This window comes from Trypanosoma cruzi, genomic scaffold (assembly GCF_000209065.1).
Source record: "Trypanosoma cruzi strain CL Brener 1047053516005 genomic scaffold, whole genome shotgun sequence".
Classification (NCBI taxonomy): Eukaryota; Euglenozoa; class Kinetoplastea; order Trypanosomatida; family Trypanosomatidae; genus Trypanosoma; species Trypanosoma cruzi.
The window spans coordinates 32320-45257 of record NW_001849266.1 but is presented as its reverse complement, the minus strand read 5'-3'; the positions used below and the strand labels follow the sequence as shown (position 1 = coordinate 45257).

At 57.3% G+C, this 12938-nt stretch overlaps 2 protein-coding genes across 2 annotated transcripts, besides 2 other annotated features; both read left to right on the top strand.

Moving 5' to 3' along the window:
- Window positions 1-12938: a sequence feature (areas not merged during assembly with more than two copies in the genome that could not be assigned to a particular haplotype).
- Window positions 3211-3903, top strand: Tc00.1047053509495.49 (mucin TcMUCII, putative; the record flags this gene model as incomplete). Its single annotated transcript, XM_802339.1, has 1 exon — window positions 3211-3903. The coding sequence occupies one exon, from the start codon at window positions 3211-3213 to the stop codon at window positions 3901-3903; it is 693 nt and encodes a 230-aa protein (XP_807432.1).
- Window positions 3687-3785: a microsatellite.
- Window positions 6599-9421, top strand: Tc00.1047053509495.30 (trans-sialidase, putative; the record flags this gene model as incomplete). The annotated part of the gene is made up of 1 exon (XM_802338.1): window positions 6599-9421. The coding sequence occupies one exon, from the start codon at window positions 6599-6601 to the stop codon at window positions 9419-9421; it is 2823 nt and encodes a 940-aa protein (XP_807431.1).

Sequence of the window (12938 nt, the reverse complement as noted above, 5' to 3'; positions counted from 1 at the left end):
TCGCATCGACTGAATCCCACTTGCTGCGATCCCCACTGTCGTCTGCACACTTCGTGCTTGCGTGCCCCCTGGTGACCGGGATGTGGTTTGGCCCTTCGCGCTGTATGCGCTTGAATTGTCCTTTCGCGACTCTTCGCTTGTCTTGGCCCCTGGCCCCGGCGGTGTATTGAATGCGTTGCTGCGCCATCTTGTACCCGCAGCCCGCTGCTCGCTCAGAACGATGAGTGGCACCTCCCTTGCTGACGGCAGCCTGCGAAGTTCCTGGGAAACGGGGGACACTACTCGCATCCGCAGAACACGGGAAGAACGCATGCCGCACGGAGAGTTGTCGACCCTCCCGCTGCTCTCTGTCCTGCTAGGGGTGAGCGAGGGACTGGTCCACCGCCGCCTGTCAGCGCTGCTGGCACGCCACCGCCGTCAGCCTCGATTAACGCCACGACGCACGGTCTCCGACGTGGTGACGCCTGTCCGTGACAAAACGGCACGAGGGCCGAACGAGCGCATCGCCGTGGAGTGTGGGCGTCGCAGGGGCGGCGTCCCGCGCTGCACCCTCACCGTCGCCGCTCTCTCGCAGTCCCGACCGGCATCTCGACTGCGTTCGGCACCGTTGACGATGGGCGAGTGCTGGCTGCGCCCTGCGGCCTCCCGCGCCTGTACTGTCGAGCCCAACACTGGTTGCGCAGCCACCTGGGAGGCGGCCGCGTTGGGGTGAGTGATCGCAAACAATATTTCCGACAGTAGCTCGCCTCAGCCGGGGCAGCCCACTCCAGCACGTGGACAACACTGGTACGAGGAACACTTGTTTAGACGAGTGTGAGCTGCTGCCGTGCGTGGTGCATGGACTATTTGATTGTGTGGGGAGGTGCATGGAGTGACGAATACTTCTGTTTGGCGTGTCGCGGTGTGTTGGAATGATGGTTGGAAAACATGTGAGGGGTGTTGTGTGTAGTTTGTGTGTCTTCTCTGGTGGAGCCGACATGTGTGCGGGATTGTGGCATTGCTGGCTGACAGTTCCACGTCACTTTTCGGCATTCCTGGATGTGCTGAGGAATGACGGCTGGCGACCAGCGTGTTGGTGCTGCTGGTGGGAATAAGTGCACGAGGAATTGGCCATTTTCTCTTTCCCATGCTGGAGCCGATGAACTGGCACGAGGGCACCGGCCGCAGGCTGCCTGCCAGCACGTGTGAGCAGCGGATCCATGCACACACCGACGCTCATCGCAAGAGCCTGTGTGGTCACAGTGGCTTTTGTGGCGTGCTTTTATGGTCGCCATCCCGTCGGAGAATGTGTGAAGCAAACGGCTGACTGCACACGAGGAAAATAAGTGCGTGCACTGTGCCGTGTTTCGGCGTCGATGGCAGAGCGGCAGGAGGCCCGTGCTGGCAACTGAGATCTTTGCGTGGCGAGGGATGTCGGTGTTGATTTTGGATCGTCGAGGGTGAAATGAATTTGCTGCTGCCCGTGTGTGTGGCCACTCCGGCAGAGAGCGAACACAAAAGGGAGGGATGCAGGCGCTGCGTGTGTGTGTGCAGGTGCCATGCAACAACGTCACAACAAACATGCTGCGACTCGGTGACCCTCACATCGCTGTGGTCCTCATGAACAGCCCGGGCACGGCCCGCATCGATGCACTTCGTGGACGGAGTGAGGCATCTTTTGAGGCGCTGCAGGGAGCAGGATGTGTTGACGCAGCCACGACGTGCATGGAGTGTCACGATGGCACAGCCGGCTGTGGCTGGTGGAATATTTGCTTCTCGGAGGCAACAGAGAGAGAGGGTGAGAGCTGCTGCTGCTGACGTCGTTGCTGCCTTTTCTGGCCTCCCATGCCGATTATTGTCTGTCCGCTGATCATGGGTGGTGTGCCTCCACTAGTGACGTCGTCTGCAGGCATTCCACAGCACCAGCGAAACACACATCATGTCGCATGCTTTGGCTGTGGATGTGGTGTCGTGAATGCAGCCGGCATTATTTTGCCCGACTCCTTTTCACTGCCTTGCGATAAATAGATGCGTCGCCGCCCGAGTCATTCACTGCAGCTCCGTGTGTTGTGCTGCCGGCACAATACTCTCGTGTTGTCTGGCGCCTGGCTGACAGTCAAGCACCACTGCGCTGGGACATGCAGGGATGCGGCGGCCACACGAGCGGATGTATTGTGGCACAATCAAATGCGTAAAATACGCGGAATCACAGCGGCTGCAATAATATCGACGGTGTGGCACCACGGAATGTGTGAGGGGTGATGCATGATGAATCAGAGTGGGCGGCATGCGAGGGAAGTGCACCGCGACGGAGCGTCGCCCCGCCCTCAGCCTGCAGGGGAACGTACGCCCACAAAATATATGGTCGAGGCACCACCAAACACACATGCCCTTCTGTGCACCAATAAATAGGAGCGAAGGTGCGTTCTGGTGCGTGGGAGTCCACTCACATATTCCCATTTCCACCGCAATAAACGGCGAGGAATCAGGTGCCACAGCAACGAAGGAGGAAATAAAAACATCTATTGCAGCACTTTACCAGCGAAAAGCAGGAACAACACAAATTGAATTATTGGCTGCACCAACACAATAAAAATTCACAAGAGAAGGAAACAGTTGTGCACACTGCAGGAACCCCAACACGCGATGCAGGCATGAAGGTTTACCCTCCGCAAAAACAATAACAACATATGCAGGCATCTTCCACCCTCCAAAAAGAAACACAAGTAAATGGCTGCTTTATTCCATTCCTTGCGCTTGACTTTGCGTGTGCTGCTGCTGCTGCGGTGGTGGCTGCGCTTCCCGTGGACCAACAATCCACGTGGTGTGCGGGGATCTATTCTTTTTCATGGCTACTTTGCTGTTGTGTTGCTGTGTGCGCTGCACCTATTCTCGTGTGTGCGTGCCCTCCGTGAGGGGTGCCGACACGACGGACCGCTCTCGCCGTATGTACATGCGGTGGAGCCTTGTGTGCCGCTCCTGTTTGCTTCTCCCTCCTCCATCTGTGTGTTGGTGTTGCGGCAGGGCTGTGTGTGTGTGTGCCTGCTGCCGTGGATTGGAGTGTGTGCTGCGTGGTGTGCGGCGTACGGTGCATGCCTGGCTGCTGCCCTCTCTTCTCCTTGTGTGTGTTTGCCCTCTGTGTGTGTCTGCCGCACCTCTCGTCTCCCCTGTTGCTCTCCATGTCCCTCAGTGTGCAGATCAGCTCCACACCACTGAACGACCACACTCACGATGATGACGTGCCGTCTGCTGTGCGCCCTGTTGGTGCTTGCCCTGTGCTGCTGCCCGTCCGTGTGCGTGACAGCGACTGATGAAGATCCAAATAACGACAACTCCGGTTTATCGCCTGCTAAGCCACCTGCAGCAGGAGTTCTGGGGCAAGCAAATACTTCCACGACGTCAAGTTCAACAGGTCCGGAAGTTACGTTACGGGAACCCGAAAATCCGGAAGATGAGGGAGAAGCATCAGAAACGAGGATTGTTACCGGAAGAGGTATAAGTGGAGTGGCTATTACGCCAGGGAACTCAGATCCAACACGTTCGCCGTCTGATACAGAACAGGGACAGGGTGGATCCGGTGGGTCAGGGAGTTCAGGTACGGCGGCCGATGCGGTACATAAAAATAGTGACGACGATACGACAGACTCAACACGTGGCAATATTCCACCCACAGACCAAACAAATACGAATGCTGGCGATCCGGCCGAGAAGACCACGGCGACCACTACCACTACAACGACAACCACGACAACCACTACAACACAGGCACCAACTACCACGACTACGGAGGCGCCAACTACAACGACCACCACTCGCGCACCGTCACTTCTTCGCGAAAGCGACGGCAGCCTCAGCGGCTCTGCGTGGGTGTGTGCCCCGCTGCTGCTTGCCGCATCCGCGCTGGCGTACACCACTCTGGGCTGAAGAATTGTGTGCGGGCTGTGCGTGCCAGCACTCAACCGCGGGGAATTGTGTGCGTCCACTGTGGTCCGATGTGCTAAACAGGATATAATAATGATTGTGTTTTGCTTCACTTGCTTCCGCTGCCCTGCTGTGTGCTCCTTGCCGCTCCCCGCATCCGTCACGTTGAACGCGCCCCAGACACACTCATGTGCATGGCACGCACACAACTGATTGCGTGGAGTCGCATTTGAGGATGGGTGCGTGCGCGCTGGAGCCATGCTGTGCAGCCCTTTGTTTTGTGTGTGTTTACATTTTAACTTCATTGCTGTTCGTTTACCTGTGTTTTGTTTCTAATTGTTTTGTGTGTTTTTCTGTTTGCTTGCTGCGGGGCGTTGTGTGTTTTTGCCCTTTCACTGCTTTTAACTGCCTCATGGTGTGTGTGCGCTGCCGCTGCTGGGCTGCTGCCATTTGTGACTGTGCGGTGGCTGTGCGTGGTGTAGCGGCCGTGTCTCTCCTTTTGTTTTCTGTGCTTTTGCAGGCGGCTCCACAGCGTTGGGCGACTCCACTGTTTGTGATGATGACTGGCCGTGCCCTCTGCGTCCTGTTGGCTCCTGCAGTGATGTGCAACAGCTCGTGCGTGTTTTTGGCGGCTGCTGCGACGGTGTGTGTGTGCGGCCCGCTGGTGATGGCGCGGTGACTGCTGAGCACGCGCGGGCTGTGATGGCTGCGGAAGGAGGACCGTGGCCGGTGGCTCTGGACGAAAGGGGAACGTGAACTCTGAGGTTGACAGCAATCAGGAAGACGAGGAGGGTGGAGAAAACACGGCGGGTGAGGACCCCAATCCCACCCCCGCAGGACCACTCACTGCTCCGACGAGGCAGGATCAATCCTGCAGCGACCCACTGCGAAGTAACGATTGTAATCCGTCCGGCACTGGCAGCGCCTCTGCCGCTCAGATGCGTGCAAGTGGACCGGAGTCTTTGGGCGGAGGGCACGCTGGTGGCGGGAGGACCTCCCAGGGAAGTGAGGCTTCGGAAAAAACCGTCACGGGAGAGTCACAGTGCCAGGGACGGCAAAGGAAACACCGCAAGACGATGAAGGAGGAGAACCCGGAGCGCAACACGAGGCCGACCAAAAAACGAAAATGGCTGTGATGACTTGTTGCGCAAAACAGCAGTGGAGCAGGAGGGTCACCAGCGAGATCGCAAGGTGCGCCACGACCCGATGGTGGCGAGAATGCTCATTATTATTTTTTCCCTACTCTTACCAGCGCGTCTAGCTATACAATGCCATCCTGGTGCCGAGGAGGCGGTTGAGCAGCGGAAAAAGCTTCCTGCTATGAAGCAACTGCCATTGAGAGAACTTTTTGCTGCGTGGATCTTCCTCAATGACCGGCCGTTGGCGCGCAGCGGAGGTGCCTGGGCATTCTAGAAGCGGATGGCGAAAGGTTTCCTGCGTGTCAACTGGCGTGCCTGTGGAGGTTGGCTGATCCTGCAGTGGCGGAGACCGCTTCCTGGCACCACAGAGCGAGTAGCGGTGAGTGGCTTGGCGAATGGCACAACGCCACTTGTTGCAGGGCTGGGTAGCAAAGCATGTCAGCGGGCCCGTGTGCCATATGGGCGCGATTCCATGCTCCGTGTGTTGTCCGGTTGCCATGGTCTGCGTCGCATGCTGAGCCGCAGGCTCATTAGCATGCACTCCACAATGTCCGTAACAAAACTGCCGGTGCACGGACCGGCCGGCACGCATCAGTGTCAAGAGACGCTGCCAGATCCGGTCCTTGTTGAGGGCCGCTAGGAGAGACTGGCTTTGTGTCGCCACAAGCGGGGTTTTTACGCCTGTGGTGGATCCGAGGGATAATCAGCCACTCCAGGACCAACGAATCGATTTGCCTTACCAGGCTTTGCCTTCATTGTCATTGCGACCTTCTCCGTCTCTCCGAGTCGAGGCCGAGACACGGCAAGGGCATGTGTACCAGGGCAAGCTTCTGTCGCCGGATGACGGCTATAACGTCAGCTTGGCGGAGGCAGCATCATGACGTGATCGCCCGTGTGGTGTTTGGCGTGAGCTGCCGGCGGTGAGAGGGTTTCCTGCGCCTGCCGCAAGTCCCGCGACACGCCGGCGCTACTTTGGCTCCGTTTTATTGGCAGCAGCAACCTGCTGACGGTGCGGTTTCTGCAATGCGACGAGCCGCGCAGGAAGGGGCGTCGGGATGATGGTCATGGTGCTGCCGCAGCGTGCCGCACATTGCTCTCAGTCTGTTGCGGGGCTTGCGGAGAGCCCGGCGCAACGCTGGACGCCGTGGCGCGGCGCGGCGGATGCCGAGAGAGCTGTTTTGGTGGCGGTGGTGGCGTTCTTGTGCGAGGCGGCCTCGTAGTTCCCATAGCAGCGGCCATCGCGTCCGTCAGGCCTGTCGTTGCTTCCCTGCCTTCTATTCCCGCGGGCCGCCGCCGTGGCGCGGAATGAAAGACCGTTGGAAGAAGAAAGCAGGCTTCCGCGCGTGGCCACCACCAACGATGAACTGCCACAATTGCGTGCTGTCCCGCGGACGGTACCCGGCGCTTTGAGCCCACGGCGACTTGTGTGTTCCCCTTTCTCTTCCCACTTTCTCCGCGGCAATCCCCCTGCAAAGAGAAGATCTTGACACCATTGTTTTAGGCATAATAGAAGTTCCACAAACAACATCCGAAGGACACACAGGCAGGCACCGACTACGATGGGGAAAACAGTCGTTGGGGCCAGTAGGATGTTCTGGCTAATGTTTTTCGTGCCGCTTCTTCTTGCGCTCTGCCCCAGCGAGCCCGCGCATGCCCTGGCACCCGAATCGAGCCGAGTTGAGCTGTTTAAGCGGCAAAGCTCGAAGGTGCCATTTGAAAAGGACGGCAAAGTCACCGAGCGGGTTGTCCACTCGTTCCGCCTCCCCGCCCTTGTTAATGTGGACGGGGTGATGGTTGCCATCGCGGACGCTCGCTACGAAACATCCAATGACAACTCCCTCATTGATACGGTGGCGAAGTACAGCGTGGACGATGGGGAGACGTGGGAGACCCAAATTGCCATCAAGAACAGTCGTGCATCGTCTGTTTCTCGTGTGGTGGATCCCACAGTGATTGTGAAGGGCAACAAGCTTTACGTCCTGGTTGGAAGCTACAATAGTTCGAGAAGCTACTGGACGTCGCATGGTGATGCGAGAGACTGGGATATTCTGCTTGCCGTTGGTGAGGTCACGAAGTCCACTGCGGGCGGCAAGACAACTGCGAGTATCAAATGGGGGAGCCCCGTGTCACTGAAGAAGTTTTTTCCGGCAGAAATGGAAGGAATGCACACAAATCAATTTCTTGGCGGTGCGGGTGTTGCCATTGTGGCGTCCAACGGGAATCTTGTGTACCCTGTGCAGGTTACGAACAAAAAGAAGCAAGTTTTTTCCAAGATCTTCTACTCGGAAGACGAGGGCAAGACGTGGAAGTTTGGGAAGGGCAGGAGTGATTTTGGCTGCTCTGAACCTGTGGCCCTTGAGTGGGAGGGGAAGCTCATCATAAACACCCGAGTTGACTGGACACGCCGTCTGGTGTACGAGTCCAGTGACATGGGGAATACGTGGGTGGAGGCTGTCGGCACGCTCTCGCGTGTGTGGGGCCCCTCACCAAAATCGGACCAGCCCGGCAGTCAGAGCAGCTTCACTGCCGTGACCATCGAAGGAATGCGTGTGATGCTCTTCACACACCCGCTGAATTTTAAGGGAAGGTGGCTGCGCGACCGACTGAACCTCTGGCTGACGGATAACCAGCGCATTTATAACGTTGGGCAAGTATCCATTGGTGATGAAAATTCCGCCTACAGCTCCGTCCTGTACAAGGATGATAAGCTGTACTGTTTGCATGAGATCAACACTAACGAGGTGTACAGCCTTGTTTTTGCACGCCTGGTTGGCGAGCTACGGATCATTAAATCAGTGCTGCAGTCCTGGAAGAATTGGGACAGCCACCTGTCCAGCATTTGCACCCCTGCTGATCCAGCCGCTTCGTCGTCAGAGCGTGGTTGTGGTCCCGCTGTCACCACGGTTGGTCTTGTTGGCTTTTTGTCCGGCAATGCCTCCCAAAACGTATGGGAGGATGCGTACCGCTGCGTCAACGCGAGCACGGCAAATGCGGAGAGGGTTCCGAACGGTTTGAAGTTTGCGGGGGTTGGCGGAGGGGCGCTTTGGCCGGTGAGCCAGCAGGGGCAGAATCAACGGTATCGTTTTGCAAACCACGCGTTCACGCTGGTGGCGTCGGTGACGATTCACGAGGCTCCGAGGGACGCGACTCCTCTGCTGGGTGCGAGCCTGGACTCTTCTGGTGGCAAAAAACTCCTGGGGCTCTCGTACGACGAGAAGCACCAGTGGCAGCCAATATACGGATCAACGCCGGTGACGCCGACGGGATCGTGGGAGACGGGTAAGAGGTACCACGTGGTTCTTACGATGTCGAATAAAATTGGCTCCGTGTACATTGATGGAGAACCTCTGGAGGGTTCAGGGCAGACCGTTGTGCCAGACGGGAGGACGCCTGACATCTCCCACTTCTACGTTGGCGGGTATAAAAGGAGTGATATGCCAACCATAAGCCACGTGACGGTGAATAATGTTCTTCTTTACAACCGTCAGCTGAATGCCGAGGAGATCAGGACCTTGTTCTTGAGCCAGGACCTGATTGGCACGGAAGCACACATGGACAGCAGCAGCGACAGCAGTGCCCACGGTACGCCCTCGATTCCCGTTGACAGCAGTGCCCACGGTACACCCTCGACTCCCGTTGACAGCAGTGCCCACGCTACGCCCTCAACTCCCGTTGACAGCAGTGCCCACAGTACACCCTCGACTCCCGTTGACAGCAGTGCCCACGGTACGCCCTCGACTCCCGTTGACAGCAGTGCCCACGGTACGCCCTCAACTACCGTTGACAGCAGTGCCCACGGTACGCCCTCAACTCCCGTTGACAGCAGTGCCCACGGTACGCCCTCAACTACCGTTGACAGCAGTGCCCACGCTACGCCCTCAACTCCCGTTGACAGCAGTGCCCACAGTACACCCTCGACTCCCGTTGACAGCAGTGCCCACGGTACGCCCTCGACTCCCGTTGACAGCAGTGCCCACGGTACACCCTCGACTCCCGTTGACAGCAGTGCCCACGGTACGCCCTCGACTCCCGTTGACAGCAGTGCCCACGGTACACCCTCGACTCCCGTTGACAGCAGTGCCCACGGTACACCCTCGACTCCCGTTGACAGCAGTGCCCACGGTAAGCCCTCGACTCCCGTTGACAGCAGTGCCCACGGTACGCCCTCGACTCCCGTTGACAGCAGTGCCCACAGTACGCCCTCAACTCCCGCTGACAGCAGTGCTCACAGTACGCCCTCAACTCCCGCTGGCAACGGTGCCAATGGTACGGTTTTGATTTTGCCCGATGGCGCTGCACTTTCGGCCTTTTCGGGCGGAGGGCTTCTTCTGTGTGCGTGTGCTTTGCTGCTGCACGTGTTCTTTACGGCAGTTTTTTTCTGATGTAGTGAGTCTCCTGACAAATGTAGATAAATTCATAATTGTGGTGTGAACCGTTTGGGTAAATGTGTGTGTGCGCTCTCATAACAAGGAAATGACTTCCAGTAATGTTTTTGTTTTTGTTCTCGAACATTTTGAATAAATCTGCGGACAGATGGGGATGCGTAATTTGAATTTGTTTTTCAGCGCTTTTTGTCACTGGCCCTTTGTTTAAGTGGAGACCGCGTTGGAATGCGGCGAGGGCATTTCTCTGTTTTGATTTCCTTCTTTTTTTTCCTTTGTGTTTCTTCAATTTGACGGTTTGCACGCTGTGCGGTGACGCGTTTTCCCTTGTGACATAAGGGCCAACTGCTTCACAGTGGCACGAGGGCCTGCTATCACGAGGCATTCAGCGACAGGGTCGCCAGTGACTCACTTTGTGTGGCGCAGCTCGAGGAGGTGTCTGGCTGCCGTGGGGCCTCGATGGTTGCCACTTCGCGAGTTTGCAACGAGCCTGCTTCTCGCGGAGGGAGCAGCGAAATATTTTGTTTTTTTGTTTTTGTTTTTGTGTGTGTAAGTTTTGGTTCGGTCTCCCTTGAACTGGGGGACGTTGGGCTTATTGAACCAAACTCTGATTCCCCCAAAACTTCTTTTTTTGGTTTTCTTTTGTTTTTGTTTTTGTGCTGCTGATTTGCACGCTTTCTCACTGTCACCGAAGCCGCGACGGCGGTGTTTGAGTGCCCCCTCACGCTGCTGCTGTGGAATTTGCGTTGCCTTGCGGACATTTCTGTTGGGTCGCATTGCTGTCTACTTCGTTTTTTATTTTTGTGGGTTTGGTGGAGGGGAGTGGGCAGCAGGGGGCGGGCCGAGATGCCTGTGGAGACAGCGACTTTGCGGGGCTCTCTCTCGGCCGTCGTCATTCAACAATCCATTGCGCAGCAGGTTGCCACGAACACCAGCACCAATATTTGTTCGTTTTCCCACTCTTACCGGCGCGTCTAGCCGCACGATGCCATCTGGGTGCCGAGGAGGCGGTTGAGCAGCGGAAAAGGCTTCCTGCTATGAAGCAAATGCCACTGAGAGAACTTTTCGCTGCGTGGATCTTCCTGAATGCCCCGCCGTTGGCGCGCGGCGGAGGTGCCTGGGCATTCTAGAAGCAGATGGCGAAAGGTTTCCTGCGTGTCAACTGGCGTGCCTGTGGAGGTTGGCTGATCCTGCGGTAGCAGAGACCGCTTCCTGGCACCACAGAGCGAGTAGCGGTGAGTGTCTTGGCGAATGGTACAACGCCACTTGTTGCTGGGCTGGGTAGCAAAGCATGTCAGCGGGTCCGTGTGCCATATGGGTGCGATTCCATGCTCCGTGTGTTGTCCGGTTGCCATGGTCTGCGTCGCATGCTGAGCCGCAGGCTCATTAGCATGCACTCCACAATGTCCGTAACAAAACTGCCGGTGCACGGACCGGCCGGCACGCATCAGTGTCAAGAGACGCTGCCAGGTCCGGTCCTTGTTGAGGGCCGCTAGGAGAGACTGGCTTTGTGTCGCCACAAGCGGGGTTTTTACGCCTGTGGTGGATCCGAGGGATAATCAGCCACTCCAGGGCCAGGAGCAGCGCACTGGATTCCGTCCTGCAGCTTCAGGGGCGTGTGCCGCAGTTGTTACTTACTTTCCCTATTATCTGCGAGGAATGCAGGGATGAAGGCGGTATGCCAACGCAGGCTGGCGTGGGAACGTCGAAATCGCCGTCCGCTGCGAGTATCCACGAGCGGTGGCTGTGCAGCGCTAGAACCTCTTCGCGGACTCTGCGCATTTCCCTTATCAGTTCTTTGTCGTCGGTGATTGAGTGGTCTATCGGAAGTTTCGCAGCGATGGTGACCCGGTGAGCGGAGGCCGCAGACCAGGGAGGAATGGAGCCGCGAAAGAACCGCTCTTCGCGTGGTGAGCTCTCGGTGATGCCGTAGTCCTTTGTGTATGCGTCTACGAAGGCATATAGCTCGTGCCGAGATAATGGCGAGATGCGGAAATCTGCGCGAGGCGAAGGCTCAGACGTTGATCTCCGCTCCCAGTCCATCTGACAATTGCGTGTGTTATCAAACATGGAGAGCCGCGTGCAGGCGGACGACATGGAGCGGCGGTATATTTGCTTCTAGGGGTGCGGATTACTGGTCGACAGTTCTCGGAACTCCGCTGACGATGCGTGCCAGACCTGCGTACGTCTCTTGCATCTCATTCCTCGCTGAATCCGTCGCTACTGCCCATATGAGCTCGCTGCCGTAGCGCAATTTGGATGCGCCGTATCCGATGATGAACGTGCGTGGGTCATGTGGAGATGGCCCCGCCTCTTTGTGCGCAATGCAGCGTGGCTGCGATATCCGTTGCGAGGCGGCCGCCACATTTACCGTCAGTTGCGGATCGAGATCCATGCCGAGAAGCTTCGCAGTTCGCGACGCCCACATGGTCATGACTGGGATTTTACATCCAGTCACTTCCAGCGGCCGCTTTCCTTTGCGATCATAGTTTGACTCCGTGTGCGTGGAGAGTGTGAACCAAGCGGCTTTGCACTTTGACGGGATGATGGCCAGGCCACTTTACTGGCCCCGCGCGTGCAGTTTTTTGAGGACCGTGTTGGCTGCGGGAATGGTGTCTTCCCGAGAGTGGCCGTTGATTACAATGGAGAGGTCATCCGCGTGCATGTCTGCTGTGACGCCTGAGAAGCCGTTCAGCAGATTGAGAAGTGGGTGTGCGTAAAGGGAGAGCAAAAATGTGTTCCCAATACGGACCCCTGAGGAACTCCTCGCAGCGTGGAAGACCGATCGCCGTGTCTGTTGCCAACTCGTGTCTTCGCGTAGCGACCACGCAGAAATTTTCCAAGCCACCTTCGGCAGTTCACCCCCGGAATATTGGCCGGCAAGCGACTGAGGACTCGATGAACAGTGAACTCAAAGGCCTTGCTGGAGTCTACCAGCACCAACGGAGCCCGATGGGGTCTGCAGTGGAGCTGGCTTCCAGCACCGCTCTTCTTGGGAAGGTTCGCTTGGAAGTAATCGGTTCTATTATGCTCCACTTCGTGTATCAGGTGTGCCAGCTGCATCGTCGTGGTACGCGTACTACGGCACGCATGCTGGTGCGGACGAGGCGTCCACAGCCAAAGCGGTCTCCTCAATGCCATTTTCTCAGCAGCCTTACCCACGATGGAAGGAAGGCTGATGGGTCGATATGACTCCGTTAGCGCCGGCGATTTACCGGGTTTTAGGACTGGGACGATGGTGGCTCGTCGCCACTGGACCGGAATCGTGCCGGCTGTCCGGCTGTGGTTGATGCGGCGGAGAGGGAGTCGGAGACACTTCGTCGAAAGATGTGGTAGCGCCTCGCTGTAGACTTCGTCCGGTCCGGGGCCTTGCCGTACGGTGTGCTGCGCAGCGCTGCACGCAGTTCCGTACGATTAAAAGAGGCATCCAGAGAGAGGGGAGAGAAGGAACCTATCGAAGATGAGGCGGCCGACTCGTTGTTGTTCTGCGGCCCTAGAAGGGGAGGGAGAAGAATAC